The sequence below is a fragment of the Lissotriton helveticus genome, chromosome 7 (genome assembly GCF_964261635.1).
Source record: "Lissotriton helveticus chromosome 7, aLisHel1.1, whole genome shotgun sequence".
In the NCBI taxonomy this organism is placed as follows: Eukaryota; Metazoa; Chordata; class Amphibia; order Caudata; family Salamandridae; genus Lissotriton; species Lissotriton helveticus.
The window spans coordinates 1,457,279,320-1,457,301,019 of record NC_136068.1 but is presented as its reverse complement, the minus strand read 5'-3'; the positions used below and the strand labels follow the sequence as shown (position 1 = coordinate 1,457,301,019).

Here is a 21,700-nt window from a genome sequence, read left to right as displayed (position 1 = left end):
GAGATGGATGTAGCCATCACTCAACAACCAGAGAGACTCACCACATTTAAAGTAGAGCGAGCTGATGCTGTCCGCCACAAAGAGGGAGATAACAGACGAAACAACACCTGTTTCTCGGTGCGGATACTGTGTGCGAGAAGAACACCCCCTGGAAGAATGTCCTGTGTAAGGGCGAACTTGCTCACAGTGTGGCACCCTCTGTCACTTTGCCACCACGTGCAGATGAGTGCCGGAAACAGAGGCGCCTGGGGATGGAGGCCACTATCCAAGTCTGTGAGGCAACTCTCCCTCGAAGACCAAGATAATCAGAAAATAATCAAAGGGTCACAGCCATGGAGACTCCTCTACCGAAGAGGAGAACAAGTGTTTCCTCAACTCATTTGCCAGTGATTTGAAGCGTAGGAGGTGCCCGCAGCCCACATGCATGATAAAAATAGCAGGTTCACACGTCACAGCCCTGATCAACACCGGTGCGTCCGTCAACGTCATGGGCAGTCAGCAGTACAAGCAGCTAAACCTGTGACTACAGCTAGCACCGACCAATGTCAAAATATTCACATGCGGAAGCCAAACACCGCTACCCCTGAAAGGTAAAATGACTGTGAAGGTGAGAGCAGAGGACCAAGAGATCACGACCACGTTTTACGTGGTCGACACAGTAGAAGACATCCTGGTAGGATGCCACACCGCAGAAGACCTTGGCCTAGTCGCCTTAGCCCGCTCAAAGCATTCCAAACGGATGAGGTACTCTAACTTTTCCCACATCTCTTCAAGGGGCTAGTATGCATGAAGAGACTGCCTGACGCACTCCACATCGACAGGTCAGCCAAGCCAGTAGCACTCCGCCACAAACGCATGCCATTTCATCTACGACCCCTTGTCTAACTAGAGCTGCACAATGTAGAACAACAGGGAATAATCGAAAAGGTCACCGGCCCGCCACTATGGGTCTCGCCCATGGTAATCGCGGAGAAGCCAGAACAGCCTGGCAAAATACGACTGTGCATAGACATGTGCCTGCCCATTCAGGCGATCAAAAGTAAAAGGCATATAACGCCCAGGATGGACAACATTATAGCCGACCTGAACAGCTCCCGATGGTTCTCTAAGATAGACCTTACCGCATAGACCTTACCATCAGCTAAGGCTAGCAGAAGACTGCCGGTACATAGCGACACACATAGGGGTGAACCACTATGAACGAATGAACTTTGGCATATCTGCTGCTGAGATCTTCCCGGATGCAGTCCGTGAGACACTCTGGCCTACAAGGAGTGCTAAATGTCAATGATGACATCTTGATCCATTCTTCATCCATAGAATAGCACCACAAGTATCTCCGAGAAGCCTTGCAATGGCTATCAGACCATGGCGTAACGCTTCACAAAGAGAAATGTTCCTTTTTCCAAAACTCCATTGAATTCTTTGGTTACATGTTTAACCAGGAGGGTGTGCATTTGGATCCACGTAAATCCCACGGCATACAACCGGCACAAGCACCAATCATTGTATCAGAAGTGCGTAGTTTCCTGGGGATGGCTATGTACTGCGGACGATTCATCCCCAACCTAGCCAAGATAGCTGAACCCTCCGAGCCCTGACCAAAAAGGACACCACATGGACTCGAAGAAGTAGACTCATTCTGGAGCGTCAAAAAAGCATTGCTCAGCAAGACCACTATGGTATACTTCGACGCAACATGAAGCACCAAGTTGCTAGTAGAAGCTAGCCTAGTGGGCCTTGGAAGTGTGATCACACAGGAAGTTGAGCCTGGTAAGTCGGTGCCATTAGCCTTCATTAGCAAGGCCCTTGCTTCATTAGCAAGGCAGTACACCCAAATCGAGAGGGAAGCATTAGCAATCGGGTGGGCGTGCAGCCATTTCCACCTGTATATCAGCGGGCACATATTTAAGTAGTCACCGACCCCCAGCCGTTTGATTCGCTATTCCTATGCATGGCCCACATCCTCCGCCACACATTGAGCGATGGACGATCCAGCTGCAGCACTACCAGATGGATCTAGTGTATCATCCGGGATCGAGGAATCCCGCGGACTTCCTCTCCTGGCAGCTGCCAGATTCCAGGGAAGGAAACATCGACAATGACGCAAGAGCAGAGGAGTACGTAGACATGGTAACACAAGGAGCCTCCCCAAGTGCCGTCACCATCGAGGAGAACAGCTCCGCCACCAAAAATGACCCGACCTTAACAAAAGTGGTCGAGTAACTACTCAGCGGGTCATAGGAGAACTTTCTACACGACGCCAACAACGAGTGCGGCCCAGACAAAGAACACCTTGGAAATCTCTGAAGAGTGTTGGACGATTTAGGCATGACAGCTGAGGGTTTGGTGTTAAGAGGATCTCGAATCGGGATTCTTGGGAGCCTCCAAGAGAGAGTGACAACCCTTGCACACGGAGGCTGTTCCAATAAAATTGCAGATGAGTGCGAAGATCTGGTTCCCAGGGCCAGAAGCTGTGTTTGATGAGCTGGCCCGAAACTGCCATTCATGCCAGATCACCAGTAGACAGGAATCCCCAGACCAATCATCACAGAGGAACCAGCCTCAGCTCCCTGGTCTCAAGTCAGTCTCGACGGTGGTAGCTTCCCGGATGCAAGAGTGACAGCAGTCATAGTCAACAACTATTCCATATATCCAGTGGTTGAAGTGGTGGATTCCACCACATATGCCTACATCGCGCCAGTCCTTGAAAGGATTTTTGCTTTGTTCGGGCTACCACAGGAACTAAAGATTGACACTGGCCCACGATACCAAGGAGGTGAATTCTGAGACCTGCTTGTGTCACTTGGCATACGACACCGCCGCATCACCCCTCAATGGCTTCAAGCCAATGGCGAGGCAGAACGGTTCATGCGCACACTGAATAAAGCCCTTCACATTGCAGTGGCTGAGGAGACCAACTCAGAAGCAGCGCTACATTGGTTCTTATGTGAATACCGCAGCACCCCACATTGTACGATGCAAAGATCCCCCTGGTCATTGATGCTTGCAGGACACAGCAATGGCATCATCCCCGTGTCTGACAACTGGACTCTGACCCCTTATGACCCAGCCAACACTCGGAACCGACAAGCCCAAACCAACGAGCGGCCTAGCAAAAGACAAAGAGCCACGCCACAGCTCGTCATGCCAGGGAGCCTGGTGCTGATTCGAAACCACCGAGTAGAATGGAAGTTCAAGACACTCTACGAACCAGGGACCTGGACAGTGTTGCGAGTGAACGGAACAGCCATCACTGCTAAGCATGGAGACAAAGTAGTTACCAGGAATGTCTCATGGTTCCGGAGAGTAGAACGTCCGAACCAAGGAAGCGTTTATCCAGAAAATACTGGAGACAGAACTGACTGGGTGGAAGGAGACTTGGGAGAGTCAGACGTGACTGGTCCTCCCAACCCTGGGTTAGACCCACCTGCGGGAAGCTAAGAGTCGAATGGCAGCTCCCTGCCAGATCAGAACACCGGCCATCGGTCCAACTCTCAACGCTATAACCTGAGGCTGATTCCACCGTCAAGTCAGCAACTAAATATTTTGTTTGTTGAGACCGTTTAATACCAAGTTGGAAAGTAATGTAATGATCCTAATACCGCGTGAGCGGGACCATGAGCCTGACCCGGAAGGGTCCCCACACAATGTATCAACCTCTGGCCAGGCGTGCCAGAGGATATATAATAAAGGGGCGAAGACTGCTTGGGTCTTTCCGCCCATACCAATGAGAATCGAGTGTCTGTGATTTACTGTGCCACACATTTAGGCCACTCGAGTACCATGCCAAACGACACGCTACATGTTCTATATGGTGTTTTTTGTTTTGGCAATCTGGTCACCCTATAACTAAAGGAAAACAATTCAAGTGTAAGACAGCAGAAAACTTGCCAATGGGTATGCGTGAAGAGGTCAAATACCTCACCTCGTAATCCAGAACCGTGGTACTAATTAATAGAGCCACGGCCGTGAAACAAAATTTAAATGGGCGCCAACATGCATCCTAGAATCCACGTGTAAGAATACGACTGGGGGGGCGTGGCCAACAACATGGCCGGATAAGACGCACACCTCCGCAGCTCCGCGGAGCTGATCCAAATCCGACATTGATTACCCACCCAAAACGTCCCGTTTTTGCGAGCAACAGGTCGCTGCTGAAGGTCTGGACACTGCCTGGGGCCCGGAACCGGAGTTCCCCGAAGCAAACTCCGGGAGTTCTGTCGATCTAAAGCCAGCGCCGGCCCAGCAGACAGGCCCAAGATGGCGGCCGGGCCTGAGTGAGACCGGAGGACCCAGAGAGGAGGCGGTATCCGCGCTGTGCGGCCAACGGGAGCCCGGGAGACGACGAGAGAGTGGGATGGAGGAGCGGGCCCCGGCGGCGCGCCCCGGGGGCACTGCGCGGCTGGGAGAGCGGGGAGCACTGGAGTCCGGCCCAGGAGCCCTGCTGAGGTAGGCCGCGACAGAGAGAGCGAGAGGTCCCGGCCAGACCCGCGTCCTGTGAGAGCGCCACGCGGGGGCCAGAAGCGGGGCCGCGGGAGGTAGTGGAGACGCTCCCTGGGGTGCCCCGGACCTGTGGCAAGGGGGCCCCCGCCGACATCTGGCAAAATCCGCACCGGGGAAAAGAGTGGTGCGGCGGGCATCAGTGAGGCTGCCGACCCCGGGAGTGACAACACCGCAGTTGGAGGGGGCTTGGACAGCGGGGGAACGCCCAACAGGCACCGACGTTGGCGGCAAAAGTGGCACTGCGGGGCCTTCACCTGACCCCCCAGCGCCCCCTGGTCACGGGAAAGTGGCCTACAAAAATACACCGGCATTGGAGCCTGCACCCGGTGGGGGAACGGCTGGGCACACCTTTGACCGGGCGACACCGGTGGGAGGTGAGACTTCTGGGGGACGCACGAGCCTCGGGGCCGGACAGACAGCCCACTGTGAGGGAGCCATTAAGGTCCTGACCGAAAGGAGCCAGCCCTGCGGATAGCGAGTAGGCCCTCCGGAAGCGGATTGGAACAGACTGGCCAGGGAAGTCGACGCAAGGGCAGGACTTTCAGGTGCGCCCGGAATGGGTAAAAAAGAAGCGGCCGCCAGGGCGCCACGGCTAGGGCCACTGGACCGGTATGCCACGACCCAGATTCCCGCAGAGACTGCCCCCCCAGGCCCGCGCTCGGACACAGAGCATTTGATGGGAGCCATACAAGCCTCAAGAGATGATATACAGGCGTCCCGGGCGGCGCTAGAAGTCAAGATCGGGAAAGTGGGCTCAGAAGTCACACTACTGGGGCAGGATTTTCGTAACTTAACAGAGAAGGTGACCATGACTGAGACGAGAGTGGGCGAGGCGGAGGACTCTATCACCACCCTCAAGAAAGACATGGCGGAACTTCAGGCCTCGCATCGCCAGCTACAATGGAAGGTAGACGACACGGAAAACAGGGCCCCCCGCAACAACCTCCGCTTTGTGGGATTTAAAGAAGGTCTCGAGGGAACCAATATGGTGGCGTTCCTGCACTCATGGATACAGAAGACCTTCCGTACGGCGAGGTTCTCTAATTGTTTTCTGATTGAGCGTGCGCATCGTGCGCTGCTAGCAAAACCGCCGGTGGGGTCGAGGCCGCGGCTTGTCATCGCGCGCTTCCTGAACTTTGCTGATCGGGACGTGCTCCTGCGGGAAGCCAGAAAACTGGGGGAGATCCGACTGGAGAATGCCCAAATCATATGTTCCGGAGGGCGGAGGGTGAGCGGCGAGAGGCGGCAAATGCGCCGTCTACAAGTGGGCCACAATGGGGACTGCCAAAAACTCAGAGGCGGCGAGGATCGAGGAGTAGCCGGCGCGGCCAGACGACTCCATATCCCATGCAAAGTGCGGTGGGCAGGCGGCGGAACTCAGCCACCCCTGGCAATGGAGACACGGCAGGGTCCAGATTTCGCTGCCTGGAGAGGAAGGCACGCTCTGAAGGGAAGGAAGATTCGGGTGGTCACTCTTCGGAAGATGAGGAGTCGGGGGCTCTGTCACTACATCCACTAATAGTGGCCATCCACGAGATGGAACAGGACAAGGACAAGCAGACTGGGAGCTCGCGGAACGATACCCAGGACTCACACTCTTGAATTGGGACAGAATGGGTGATGGATATTTCAGCTTAACCGGACAGCACGCAAGTTGTTTCCAACACCCCGTAACTATTGTTGGTTACGTAGTATTATTGTGCACGTATACGTAGCTCTAATGGGAATGTCCGTTATGTTATAGACATAGATTGTTAACGTTGGTCTGCAGGGGGTGATTCAGGGTAGGGCAACAGACCTTCGCCGCCGGCCGGTCCTAGATTCTATGTCTCTGTGGAAGATGGGACCGAAGGGGGAGGGAGGTGGGGTGGGGGTGGGGAGGGGAGTTGTTTTCGTTTTCAGTTGAGGGAGATTGAGTATGTATGGGGGGGACTTGTTTGTGTTCTCAATGGGATGGACGGGGGGAGGGGAAAATGTTTTAGCATGTCATGTTGACCACACACACGCACGACCCGATGACCCCCAGTACAGGACACTATATACACTTATGCCCCAATGCACCGTACGATTTTGGGAAGCCCTGGGAGGGAAAGTAGGCCCTGTGTTGGTCTTAAGGTACTGACGTGGAATGTTAATGGCCTAGGCTGTAAGATCAAGCGAGGGCTGGTGAACAATTATGTGAAGAGATCAGGGGCAGACGTCATACTTCTTCAGGAAACACACCTGCAGGGGTACCAAGTGTGCCTTCCTGGCTAGGGGACAGTACAGAGTTCTGGCACACGCAGGTTTCACGTCGGGCTCGAGAGGGGTCGCAATCCTGATTAAAACACATCCACCCATGACAATAGCGCAGACCTGGACGGACCCACAGGGGACATATGTGGGAGTGCGGGGACACTGGAGAAGGAAGGAATACACATTTCTTTCGGCTTATGCTCCACCCAAATTATAGGCAAGTACACTCAGGGGAGTCACTGATATTCTCATCAAGACAACAGACACGGTTCAAATTCTAGGGGGTGACTTCAATGACGTGATGGACCATGTGGTGGACAGGACGGGAGACCGAGATAGGCCCCCTAGCATCTCCCTGCTGGCCAAAACGATGGCTACTCTAGGCCTGATTGATGTTTGGAGATGGCTCCATCCTGAGACTAGGGCGTACTCCTTCTTTTCTGGAGCACATAAAGTGTACTCTCGCTTGGACTATATATTTATGGCTAGACAGGCGCTGCTGGTCTCGGACACGGCAGACTATTGTGCACGAGGCAGATCACATTGACAGAGCGCATTTCTCCTGAGGCGGAAGCCGGGAGTAGTATCTAGCGTGTTTTTAAAACATTGTGATTTTTTAAACTGCTGTGATTTTTAAACTACTTTGATTGCTTTGTTGCACATCCCACTTACCCCTTCCTTTTTCACTTGTGGCCTCTCCCTTTGCAGCCGATTAGGCACTGTAAGGGAATTGGTAGCAGATTCAGCCGCCATCTTAGGGGAAGGCTTTGGTTGACGGTGCAGCTGGCCGATCCCACCTCTGTTAGCATATAATGTGCCCATTTTCCCGACCGCGCAGCGGACGTGCCGAAGGCACGCCTAAGGCAAGCCCGTCTGCGCCCCTACGCGATCGGGTCCCAGGGCCATAACCCCTGTGCAACCCCAACAAAATCAGTGGAAATATAGCTACTCCAGTCATGAACTTCGCTCATTGAGATCTAGAGCCAGCTGCCCTGCTATTGAGCTACAACAGGAACCTAAAAACTGTACTGGCTGTGCGCAGACCTTTGCTTTCTCACATATCAATGAGGCGAGTGCGTCCCTCACTCACTCCAATAGCCCAGATTCTAAATTTACCATCATCAAGGCCGGTCTAATAAACGCCAGGTCGCTGGTAAAACACAACACCCATACGGCTGAACTAATCGATAGCCATAACCTGGATTTACTGTTTATCACTGAGTGCTGGGCGGATGCAGCTTCAGACCCTGATTTGGCCTTAGCTATTCCTCAAGGTTTCTCCCTATGTAGAGCGGACAGAGATGGAAAACGCGGGGGGGTCTAGCAATTATAGACAGAGATAGGTTCAGGGTTAAGAGTTCAGATAAAGGCAGTTACTCGAACTGTGAAACACTAATGTTCCAAATTAAGATTACTAAAAACTTTACTTTTAATGGCCTATTAATTTACAGACCCCCAATGCTAAGACTCCATTGATTGAGCTACTAAGCCCCTTCCTAGAATCAAGTTTGACAAGTCCCGACTACACTATTCTGGGGGATTTCAATCTACATCTGGAGAAAAATGCCGACCCCAAGGTAGCCTCTTTTAAGGATGCTCCGGCTAACTTTGCCTTAGAGCAAAAGGTCTTTTCAGGCACTCACTGTGCCGGCCACTCCTTAGATGGTATTTTCACCTCCTGTCACAGCTTAAACAATGTCGGCACCCTTCTTGTCCCTTGGTCTGACCACAAGATGATCACTTTTTCTTTAGTAATTAAGGAAAATATCGGAAGGCCCGCTGAAGTGCTTAGGAATGCCACCTATCCTGACTGGTCAAAGATTAACTCACAGATTCTCAGACATAATCTTAATGTATCTTACCCAGATCTTGACTCAGATAGCAATACAGCCTGTGAACAATTTAACATTGGATAAATGCCGCTGTTCAGGAGGCCGTCCCACTAAGGAAAGTCATTTTTAAAAGAAAAACTCCCTCACAGCCTTGGTTCTCGGAAATACTCAAGGCTCAAAAACAGAGCTGCAGAAGAGCCGAGAAAAAATGGAGATCAAACTATGACCGTAGGCTCAAAGAAGAGTATAAAGCGGCTTTAGACATTTATAAAAAACTGATCATTACTGAAAAAAGCAATTACTTTGTACAAAAAATCAATGAGTCCAAAGGATCTAGCAAAGCCCTTTTTTCCACCGTTAAGAAATTATCAAGAATTGATAACAACAGTTCGGAGGCAATTACTCCGGATTTTTGTAACACGTTGGGCGAGTTTTTTGTTAACAAAGTATCTTTGGTGTTCAACTCCTTCAAGAGCCACCTTTCAGGTAACTCAGATCAGGCCCGCTCCTACCCAATAAAAGCAGCAGAGTGGCCTACACAGATCCCATTGTTTCGATTCACTCCACCCACATTTGAACAGATTCTACAGGTAGTGAACATCACCAGTTCAGGTAGTCCAATGGACCCATGTCCACCGAAAATAATGCACCACTTTCCAGAGTTGTTGAGATCATTATTGGAGAAACTCTTCATACAAATCTTAAATTCCGGGATCTTTCCTGATGCCTGGAAAATTATATCGGTAAGGCCGCGTCTAAAAAAACCGAACCTTGACTGTGAGGAGCCAGGCAGCTACAGACCCATAGCTAGGATCCCTTTCGCAGCAAAAATCTTAGAGAAACTATTAAACAAACAGTTGTCCAGATATCTGGCAGAGGGCAACTGGTTGGACCATTCCCAATTTGGCTTCCATGAGGGACACGGGACGGAAACAGCACTGCTGACCGCGGTGGAAGAACTCAGGAGTGTGATGGATGATGGGGGGAAGGCCGCCTTGGTTCTTTTAGACCTTTCGGCGGCCTTCGACACGGTCAACCATGAGACACTCCTAACTCGTCTGACATCTTACCTAGACAATAGAACGTTCTCAGTTGAGCTGGGAGAGGCAGAGTCAAGCTCATTTAGTTCACCGTGTGGGGTCCCACAGGGGTCATCATTGAGCCCTACCCTTTTTAATTTGTACGTAGCACCTCTGGCAGAAATTATAAGGGAATGCGGTTTCACACCAGTGTCATATGCCGACAACACCCAAATAGTGGTGTCCATCGGCAAGGATGTGAATGAGACGGCAGAAAAGTTCGAACATTGTATGTCACAGGTCAGCCAGTGGATGCTGGATAATTGCTTGAAGCTGAACGGGGACAAGAGTGAAGTGCTGTTGCTGGGAGGCGATGTTAAAATCTGGTCCTCTGCATGGTGGCCTGACAGCTTGGGCAATTGTCCAGAACCGGCAGATAAAGTGAAAAATCTGGGCATGACCCTTGACACCAAACTCACATTTGACACCCAAGCCAGTAAACTGGTTTCTTCAGTTTGGTTTATCTTGAAGATGATAAAAAAATTACTGCCTTACATACCAGATGATACTCGAAAGACATTGGTGACAGCATTAGCACTGTCTAAACTAGACTATGGGAATGCTTTATATGCCGGGGCCAGAGTACAGATTTTGTCCAAGTTACAATGCTTGCAGAACGCAGCTGCAAGGCTGGTGCTTGGCATCCCCAAATATGAGCCAATTGCACTTAAATTGAAAACCTTACATTGTTGTTTAGTATCCTCTGTAAAGGAATGAACGCCTGCTCTGTGTTAGTGGGTGCTATTTAGGTCCGCTTGCCATGTCAGGTTGAAGTCACCTAACAGTATCGTCTTCCCTTCCGCAAAGTCTCGCATTTTCCCTAGCAGTTTGCACAAAAAGGATGTTTGTCCTGTGTTGGGAGCGTATGTTGCGATAAATGTACATAGAATGCCTTGCAGGGTGCCCTTGACCATAACTATTCGTCTGTCTATGTCTGTCCAAATGTCGCTAGTTTGGAATTTTGTGGAGCTGTGGAAGAGGAGGGCAACTCGCCGATGTTTAGTCAGAGCGGAGGATCGATGAATCAGTGGATATTGTTTGTGACGGGTCGTGTGTCCTCGGCTCTCGCAAGTAGAGTTTCCTGGAGCGCCACGACGTCCAAATGAAGATCAGTAAGATATTTCCAGATACATGAGCCTATTGTGAGTGTCATTGGACCTAGGTTAGCTCCCCTTCTGGACCTGTGGTGTTGGCCCGTAGGCTCATGTGTTCCTGGTTGGTGTTGTGTATTTCATCTATGAGCCATAGGTTGAATAAGTCTCCTGTGTAAGGCCTATGTCAGTGGACAGTGAGTATAAAGCTGCCACCCACCCCAAAACCCTCCCCCTCTCCCTAAACAAAGTAAGAAAAACCCCAACATTATCAACATCGTCGTGATACACATTGAGGAAAATATCCCGACTAGAAATCAGGTGTCCCCTGTGTATGAGGGGGGGGACAGAAGGACCGAGGTCCCCGTCCACGCCCGCTCCAAATCATACATTGAGCTAAAGTCTACTGGTGCTGCATTCGGAAGGCGGTAAATCCAGCCCAAGGAGCCCCATCTCTAAGGTTGCTTATGAGAGTAGGTTTGCTTCAGAGAAGCTATAAAACGAAGTCCGAGAGCTTGGCAGGACCAGATGCGGGATCTTTCCGTATTGTATTCGTCAGATCAGTCGACACCCAGTGTGGGACAGTGGCACAGGTCTTCCATTGATTGGAGGCATAATATAGTTAGTGAGGGTGTCTTTGTGTTCAGCCTGACCATACCTATACACATAGTGCCCCTTTTGTGGTATCAAGGTCTAGCAGGATCAGTGCTACATCCAGGGTGTGTTCCATAACTCGGGCAGCCGTTCAGCCTGTCCATAAGGGTCTCATCTGGTGGCCCAATAATTAACTGAGGGGCCGCCCCTCGGCGAGTTCTGCGGCTTTTTCTGTGCGGGTTCAGAAAGTTCGGCGGAGAGACCCAGGAGATCCAGACCTTCTTGCAGGTCGCTAATGTGCCGTTGCCTATTGTTAAATTCGAAAGGGAGGCCGAAGCGATAAGTCCACCTATGTCTAATGTTAACGCCCCATAGTTTCGTCATGATGGGGCAGAATAGCTGCCTCCGAGCTAGCGTGGCCGGTGCAAAGTCCTGGAAAATGGTGCAGGAGTGGTCCTGGAAAGAGACTGTTCATTTTCTCCTGGCGGCTAGCAGAACAGCTTCTTTGGCTTTGTAGGAGTGGAATTTGGCAAGAACATCATGTGGCCGCCTTTTCTCCAGTTGCCAGGCCTCCGACACGGTGTACCCTCTCGAGCTTTAGCTTAATGGTCTGTGGGCTGAGATTTTCTGGGAAGATGCCTGCAAGGAATGCCTTGAGGTCCGGGCCCTCGGCTCCCTCCTCCAGATCTCGGATGCGGAGATTCTCCCTTCGTGCTCTGTTTTCGGGGTCTTCTGCTTTGAGCTGCGTCTGGCGCAATTGGTCTTGAAGGGCATGGATGTCTTCTCGCATATTGGCAGCTTGCTTATCTAGATCTTGAGTTTGAGCTTCTAGGTCCATCACACTCGTGCCCACGGAATCGACATCCTGTTGGAGGGAGGTGAGTCATACGGTGAGCTCCGATTTCAGTTGGTCGATCGAGGCTTTAAGGTCTTGCCCTAATTCGTTCCGTAGCTCAGTCTTAAAGTCCCTTAGCGTGGCCAGGAGATCGTCTTTAGTGACAGCCATGGTGTCTGTTCTCATGCCCGATTCAGACAGCGAGCCTTTATCTGTTGACACGAAGAAGTCGGATCCACTGGTCATTGCTTTGCTCGTCACCTTCTTTGGCGACATAGAGGCAGGCCTGGTCTGGTCTCCGTCGCAGCGGCAGGCCTAAGGAAAAAGTGTGGTGGGAGGAGGCCCCCCAAAATGTCGGCGGTATTACTCGCGCCGTCCTAGGTCCCGGCTAAAGGATGCCCCAGTACTTGTGCGTCTTGTGGTCTGAGCTTCAATCGTTAAGCAGTTGTCCTGGGGGCTGCGATGGCGGCGGGGAGGCTGTAGTGAAGGGAGGCTCCTGATAATTACATTTCAATGGGCGTCTCTAATTCAATTCAGAACCCAGGATGGCACGTGGTGTGGGTATCAACATGGTCAAGCTGCTGCAGGTATGAGCTGTTGAGGTGACAGGACACTGATTGTCCCCTCAAGTCGTTGAGTAGTCGGTCACCGGTCCTCCTCCAACCCTTCCTAGCACTTGGGGGTTGCCAGGGTATTGCTCACCAAGTCCGGGGGGCAGCAGATTCGAAGGGAAGGCAGAACACAGCGTCCATGCCGGGTCAGCCACACCAGGCTGCCACTCCAGGGTCAGGCATGGCATCCACCGCCCGAGAGGAGCGGCGTGCTCAATATGTTGTATTTGTGGTCCGGGCCCACTGGTTCTGTGTGGTTGTCTTCCCTGGGTTGCGTTCCTCAAAGTCTGCCGCTGGCGCCCCCTGTCCCCCAGGGCGCCCGCGCGACCCATCAGCGGAGGGAACGTCGCTTCGACACAGGCAGCCCAAGGGTTCCTCCCATTTGCTGCAATGGCTATGGACCCCTCTCTCTTTGTTCAATCTCGCATGTAGTGGCAGCAGGAGTATGGCAAAGATAGACCGTCGCACTCAGCGAGCCCAGTTTTCCCAGAAGACCGTCGATAGACCTCGGGATCCGACTCTCAGCCAATGGTCACACTCAGGCACCTGCAACCAGGGCAGACTTTGCTAGTTTGGGGCACTCTTGAAAGGCAGTCTATGTTTGGATATTTAGGGCCTGTGCACCCACCTCTGGAACATGGTAGCTGTGACTCTGCCCAGGCTCGGCATGCCTCAATCGCGGCGATCTACAGGTGTCCGGGGAGCACCGCCGCAGGCAGGCTCACAGGGAAGTCCGAGCTGTGGTGGCTGTGTCCCCGCCGGGCCCCTGAGTTGTCTTACGGCGGGTCAAGTCGCCGCGTCACATCAGGTAGGTGCCACCATTTTAGGTGTTCCGCAGCCAGACCGCCTTCACTGTATTTCGGTTGTTCTTGGGGGGTCCGCAACAAGAAAGGGCTCTCAAAGCATGCCCCTCGCTTTTGATGATGCGTTGATGCGTTTCGGGTTCTGGCTGGCGAGCTCTCACTGCAGTAAATTGATCGGAGCTTCAGCGCGGACCGGGATCCGAGACAAGCTATGTACTTCTGGCCATCTTGCCCGGCCATGCCCCGGGAAGTCCTACTTTTATGCTGGACTAAACTGGACTCTATTTTTGGGATCGTTTGCCCAATATACACCAGACTGTAAGTGCAACAAATGCAGAATTTTCCACCTTTATCCTAACAACCTCCTGGTTATGGCTGCCCAGCCTCATGATTGACTGCAGTTTTCCGTCTGTAAACATTTTTCAGTTAATCCCATACAATCCTTGACTAGCCCTTGCACCCCCATTCCAGGGGCAAAACAGGGACACCAGAGAAGACATAGTAGAGAATGAGAATATTCCTGGAACCTGTTGGAATTATTCTGATGGGTTTTTAGTAAGATGGAGGTAGATTTGTTGACACCTAATAGTGAATAGGATTGTGCTATCTATCTGATTCCTAGTGCTGCCATTCTGCATTGAGGTCTTTATCCCCTCGCCATAGAGGAATATGAAATTCTAAAATAATATTTAGAAGAAAATCTTATAAAGGGAGCAATCCTTCTCAAAGACTCTTCTTAACCGACAGGAGCACTGATCTTTTTCATACCAAAAGCCTACAATGATAACATGCTGCATATTGATTATTGAGAATAAAATACGTTTACCAATTAAAGTCAATATCCTCTCACCCTCATTTCCCTATTACTGGACCAGATGAAGACAACCAAAATATTCTCCAAATTCTATGATCTGTGATCAGTTTATTTTCATCAGGGGATGAGTGGAAAACAGCTTAAATGCATGCTATGAACTTTAGGAGTATTATTCTGAGATCTCCTAGATACCTTTTTGGTGGCATACGTAGATGACAGTTTTTGTTTTCTTTCTAATTCGTTGCAACACCATGAAGATCATTTTAGGGATGCCTGGGCTCACATTTAGCAAAATTTGCGCTCTGCCTCGGTCAAACCGTACGTCTTCGAAGTACCTGACATTACCTTCTTAAGGTTTTAGATCGCTGGAAAGTGCGTTAGTATGAATACTGCAAAAGTGAAAGAAGTCCTTGTTTGGCCAACAGCATCTAACATCAAAGAGATAGACAGATTCATTCGGTTTGCTTATGTTTACTGTCACTTCATTCAAGACTTTTCCACCCTTAAGAACCTCATAACTCAGTGCACCAAAAATAAAAACCCATTTGCATGGGGTAAAGAAAAAGACAAGCCAACAAGACTCTGAAAACTAATTTTACGTCTGCACAGTCCTGAGGCATCAGGACTGCATGTCTGCATCCGTCCTAAGGCATCATAGATACCAATGTTTCATTTTATGTCATATGAGCATTGTTATGTGATAGATTCTTTCAAACTGAAGTCCCTCACCTTATTACATTCTACTGTCTTTAGCATGGAAAGAAATTGCACTATTTTTGATTTGTAGCTACTGGCCATTAAGGACGCTGTTGCACATTGGCAACACTATCCTGAGGGAGCAATTCATGAAATTACAGTCCAGGTGGATCATAGGAATGCGTTATACCTCACATCAGTGAAGGGTGCCAGCGCAGTTCATGCCAGTTATTCTTTAGTTATATTTTTTGCCAGCTTCTATCTGGAAATCATCAGGTTGTCAGACGTCCTATCTTGTCCTCTAGTAGAGAATATTGAGTCCTTTACCCCTCCTAGTATTCTACAGGTTCTCTAATTTTCCTCAATAAACTTCTTTAATGTCATCAAGAGAAGGATCAGACTACATGAATTAATAAAAATCCAGACAATCGCCACAGAGCAGGCTCTCTGCTTTTCCATCCGAATGCTTTCTACATTGCGGGTGAGTATTTCCAATGACAGGTTATGGGTTGATTTCCTCATGATCCAGTGGCAGGGCAACCTGGGCAAAGGAAATTTGAAGACTTGGCGGGCCCTTATTTTTGGTGGGAAAATCTTGACCATTTGATAAATAAATTTGCCTCCCAATGTACTATTTTTACTCAAGCCAAAACTTCCCATACCAGACCAGCAGAACATTTTACAACCTTTTCAGACTAAACAAAAGCCACGTGTCATGATTTCCATGGATTTCATTGTAGAACTCCCTGATTTGTATGGCTATAACTTATTGATAGTAGAGGATTTTTTTTTTACTAACTGCACATTTCATTCCCCCTAGGAAATTGCCCACAGCTTTCAGAACTGGTTATTATATTTAGTTTTTTTTTTTTTTAGTAAAATCATTCAGTTGCAAGGTCTTCCTGTTACGATTGTCAGAGATCATGGCTCCTTTTTCGACTGAATTGAAATAATAATTATAACTGTTAATTTTAAATGGACTGGTTACCACCTGCAAGTGGATGAGCCATCTGCAAGGTTATGTCAACCCATCACACTGTTCCTGAGATGTTTTCAATGAATCATCTATTAGAGATGACACAAAGCATTTAATTTGGCAGAATGTGCCTATAATTGGTCAATGCATAGCTTATTGGGCTTCATTCATTCATGTTCCCAAATAGTGTAGCTCCCTCTCAGGTACTCGAAATATCACAAACCTCATCATATTTTGGGTTATTAGACAATCAGCACACATTAACGTATTGGCAGCAAAATCTGCTTATAAGAAGTCAGCAAATACCCATAGGCTCTCTAATCTTTAATATAAACAGTGGGACAGGTAGGCTCCCTTTTTGATCTTGACGGCCTGATTCCCTTTTCTCAGCTGCACAAGAACTACGATCTGCCGGGCTCAGATACCTTTCACTATTCACAACTTGCCCATTGGGTCACACGATCTGAGAACTTCGCTCTCATGTCCCGCCCTTTGACAACCTTTGAAAAATGGCTGGTGTGTAAGAAAGAAGATCGTAAACTCATGTCTGAACTCTATTCTATGATCACTACTCACCCTCAGAAACATCGCACAAAGGCACAGGTCAGGTGGAAGACTACGTTGGGGAGGCCCCTAACGCACAAGGAATGGGAACACATTTTTTACAGTGCGAACCACACTGCTTCCAATACAGCGGGTGAGGTGTCGGCGTATAAAGTGGTCAATTACTGGTATTATACCCCAGAGCGCATTAAGTCTTGGGACAAATCCAAGTCAGAACTCTGCTGGCGGGGGTGTGACCTCACTGGTACTCTAGCACACTTGCTGTGGCATTGTCCGAAGCTGGTGCGCTACAGGGCAGCAATTCTCAATGACATTGATGCAGCATTTCAGATTACATTGCCACGAGCTCCCGAACATACACTTCTGGGACTTCCCCACCCTGGGTCCTTCCCATTGAAATCATTGAGGGGCAAACAGATAGCCCTGGCACTGCTAGCGGCAAGACAGGTGCTCTAAAAGGATTGGGGGTCTTCGTTAGTCCTGGACCCACGAGATTGGATACAGAGACTCTGGCACCTATTAGCAATGGAACGTCTTTCACTTAGCGTAGAAGGGAAGGGCAAGGAATATGTGAAAATATGGGCCCCATTCTTGCAGCTCCTTTCTAAAGACATGAGGGAAGTAACGTGTCCGAAATACCTGAAGATCCTACAACTCATACCTTTAGATCCACCTGGTTCAGCTGCTGATTGAATTGATAATTATCACCCATTGATTAACAGCGGGGGTTGACAGAAGGGCGGTTTTGAACTGATGCGGTGGGAGGGTGGGGGCGGTGGGGTTATTTTTTCTATTGTTTCTTATTGTGTTTAAAAGTGGTATCTTAGCTACGGTGCCTTGCGATTTCACTGAGGTTCTAAATCACCGCGAGGTCGCCCCCGGGATGTAGACCTTGAACGCGGTGTACTTCCCTTTAGTTTTCGCTCTGCCGGAGGCTTGATGTAGGCAGCTAAGCTGTGTATTGTGATCTTGCTACCACACACTAAAAATGATTGATTCTAAACAGTGGGACAGGGGTTGGCTCTCCACTAAACTCCTGTTAATACCATGCATTGACCCATAATTTGCCCCTAATTTTGCAGATTACTTTCAAGTTGTGGAGTTTGTGTCTGTGGCTGTGAGACTGAAATAACTGGACAGGTGGCAAATGTATACATTTGTACATGTCTCATGTAAAACCTGCTTGATCTTCTGGCCAAAGTCCTCCTTCTCGCACCAGAATATAATGTAGAGTTTTTCTGGATGCCTCGGGTCGATTGGGGAATTTCATGATAGATACATCAAGATAAACGAAGATCCTCAATCACATTCCGAAAGGGAGGTTCTTTTTGGTGGGAGTGCCATCAAGAATTCAGGAGAGAGTCCGGTCGACCTCATTAGAAAGAGAGCGTGAAACACTTGAGAGTAAGGTCACCTAAGATATGAGTGGGTAGACAGGCCATTCTGCATTCTCCATATTCCTTGGCACATAATGGAGAACTGGCTATAAGATGTATTCAAAACTGTGGAAAGCCGGAAAAGTCAGTGCAGCATTTGATAACCGTACAGCGACTTACAGGATCAATCTCTAAGAGTTAAGGTGAGTGGTGGGCAGGGTCCAAAGAAGCACCAGCAGAACACCACTGGCGGCACTAGGACGGCCAGGTGCAGAGGTACCAAACAGTGTTGTGTGCTCAATGTTACTCTATGGGGATCGGTTTTTGTGCAGGATCGAACTGGGAGGCCAAGCGGGCTGAACCACCATGGGGGCTCAGGCGTCATGATGCTCAGGGATATAGGGACACAGTTGGTCCTCTTTTCCACGGCCAAGGGGTGACGGGTGCAGAGGTGTCCTTATGCATCGGGTTTTCCATACCCGAAACAGTTGCAGTAGAAGGCGCCTGCCTGCAGTAGCTGCAGGTGGCGTCTTGAAGCCCAAGAGAGGTGTCACCACACTGGACTCAGTCTCTGGAGGGCAGAGAGACCATGCTGACACCGTTGACCCACTTCAACTTGGACTTGGAGCTACGGGTGAAGTGGTAGCTTTTGGCGTCTGGTTTCAGCGGTCCTTCCAGGAGTCTTTGCATGCCTGCAGGATGCAGTGAAGCAGGTCTGCTACTTCTCTGGAGGTCTTGGTTACTGGGTGAAGTGCTTGCAGGTCTCCCGGGCTTTGGAGACTCAGCAACTGCAGGACAAGTCAAGGTTTGGTGCAATTGGTGAAGGCAGCAGGCAGGCCAGCAGTGTTGGCGCCAAGTCATTTGCTGGATCCTCTGTTCTTGCAAGATGCAACTCTTCACATCCTTCTTTCAGGTCAGCAGGATCTGCTTATCTGGTGCCAGTGGATCCCCTAAATTCTGAATTTAGAGATTTTAAGGGATTGTAGGGTGAGCCAATGGGCTACTCACCCCTGGCGTCTCTATGCCTCCTTATATGACCACATCCTGTGGAAAGTGGGCATAACCCTTTCCTAGAGTTCCTAAGTGTGCCAAACCTTGGGGTGGGTCTAGCCTGGGGGCGGGTACGCCTACCTGACTAGCTAAGTTCCTGCCGGTCCGGGTGCCAAAGGGCTCTGGACAAAGCGGGAGCGGCCTCCTTCCCTGTAAGAGGAGCCAGACTCTCATTTCGAAGGAGGGACTTTCTTGTAGCTTGTTGGCCTAGGAGTGCTAATCAACAAGTCATCCTGAGGGAGGGGTTGTGAACACCCTCTTCCCGTGCAGGCTTGGTTTCTGACCTTCTGAGAGCAAAGACCTTCACCCTAGGAGCTCAGAAATCTGTCTCTGGTGGCAGGCTAACAGAGACCAGTCAGGCACCACCCAAGAAGCTGGTAGGTTTTCAGGCGGCACCTCTAAGTTGCCCTCAGGGTACATGTATTAATAAATCCAACACTAGAATTAGTGTGGGTTTATTAATACAAGATGTTTAATAACATGTAGCTGGGGAACCCGTTTTTTTACCAAAATGGTTTCCCTGTTCACTTGCACTGGTAGTAAAGAAACTGACCAGCACAAGGGCATATCTGCTCATGCAGGTATGTCCTCACATGTAGTACTAACCACCCTGCCTTTAAGGCTATCAGGCCTGCTATAGTGGTGACTTAGAAGTATTACTTTCAGTTTTAGGAGATAAGGCACACAGGGATGTGTGCGATGTTATTTTTCACTTTTGTCTGCACCAAAAAATGCATCCTGCAGTGGCAGTCTTGCATTTGTTTGATGAGGTGTCTCTTAGGGTGGCACAATTTGTGCTGCAGCCCTTGAGGGACTCTTTTTCGTACCCCAGGCCCTAGGTATCAGGGGTACCATATACTGGGGACATACAGAGGGTGCTAAAAGTATTGATAATTGGGGAAGCAATTGTACAGTTTTGGGGAAAGAGATCTGGCACGGGGGACCTGGTTAGCAGTAACCCAGTGCACATCTGGTTGAAATCTCATCATGTAGCAGGCTAACAGTGGGAGTCTCCATGTCAAAAAGGGGCCGTTTCCTACAGTGTTTATCTGAGATGTGTGGAATTACAGATCTCTTCTATAGTAAATCGGCTTAGTAAATTCTCTGCCTGGTTATACCGAATTGTAACGTATCATCTAGTGAGTGGTCATTATGATGGAATGAGTACCTAAAGTAATTGTCTTCAAAATTCAACATTTTAGAAAATAACTAGCCTATAAATTCTCACATTTTAGAAAACATCTAGTCTAGACATGACTATAATTCCACTGTAACACGAGTCCTATGAAATGTGCTAGACAGAGCTCTTACACAAGAATCTAGCAAATGAGATTCATAAAGCCCGGTGAAACCATCTTGTTCATAGAAAAGCAGTGAATGTGTTGAGGTGCTTTGTCCCTTCTGTGTCCCCAGTACAAAATCCAGGTAGCATAAGAAGTTGTGTACCTTCTTTGTTGAATTGTCTGGAATTATACAAGCCAGTTAACGGGTATCCACTTGTGCTAACTGCTCTATAGATGCCTGAGAAGGTGTGAGCAATCTTCAACAAATTGTCTACAATTAGAGAGGCCCATGGGCTCACGAAAGAACTAAGAAAGCAGAATTTGAAAGAAGGTAGAGTTTTGCCAATATAGTTAGCGGTCTACTGAACTCTAGACTGGTTGTTTCTGCAGTGGCTTTTGTACTAAAGTTGTTGCAAAGTTTCATGTATCCTCATATATAAATTCAGTAACTTGAATCACAGAGAATCTTCTGCTTGGAGAGATGTGCTTAGTAATCCCCTTTAACCTTTTTTTATATTCTAGATTATTGGTCAATATGATGTTCCTAGAGCTCCCATTAGAGTACTGAATTTGTTGTACTTGAAAATAGCTATGTACCTTTGCATTGAGAGCTGTACGTATCAAGCTGCTTTTATGGCCATAAAAGCAGCTTGATTGTTTCATTGTAGATTCAAAAAGACATAGAGTTCATACTAACCAACGATCAATTAATGTGCTTGATCAATTAATGTGCTTCATGAGATCTCTACTCTCTGCTCTCTCAGATTAATTGTTTTATTCATCAGACAGATGACACTGATGAAGAGGACACCGATGACGATTCCTATGAGACCTCGATTGAGTCTGGCATCTTTGTGAATGAGGTAAAGAGGACAATACAATACCCAGCCACTGCCTGCCATTCAGTGAGCATGTTCTAAATTTGACTACTGTGCATGGAAATGTTTGTTCGGAGAGAATGGTGCATAGGTACACAAAACTATAGGAAACAGCGTATGTAATTCTGCATATTCATTATGTTACTCTCTGAAGTACTACTTTTCTTTATAGATGCTATACATGTTTTTTTAAAATATTATCCACACACTGGTGAGTGTCCACAGAGCCATGTCATTCATGAATGCTCTGTATCAGGGACCAGGTATCGTATTTGAGACATTGACTGAACAGCCATACCTGCCACCTCTCACACTTCTCTGCTGCAAAGGTAGTACAGATGTTATCCATCACCTTTTATACAATGCATCAAAAAATGTTTGAGTAATGCTAGAGCGTTACCTCATAATATCCCTGGGGTGCAGACCTAATAGATACCCTGCCTCCTTCTCTTATCTACTTAATAGGACTGACCAAAT

At 48.9% G+C, this 21,700-nt stretch overlaps 1 protein-coding gene across 3 annotated transcripts in view; it reads left to right on the top strand.

Annotated features, from left to right (window-relative positions):
- The window catches only part of LOC144770363 (uncharacterized), a 918,549-nt gene that overhangs the window by 525,511 nt on the left and 371,338 nt on the right, over window positions 1–21,700 (top strand). For all 3 annotated transcript variants that reach the window (XM_078654830.1, XM_078654829.1, XM_078654828.1), the window contains exon 15: window positions 21,131–21,208. In XM_078654830.1, coding sequence (XP_078510956.1) covers window positions 21,131–21,208 — 78 coding nt within the window. The remainder of the gene's footprint in view (window positions 1–21,130; window positions 21,209–21,700) is intronic.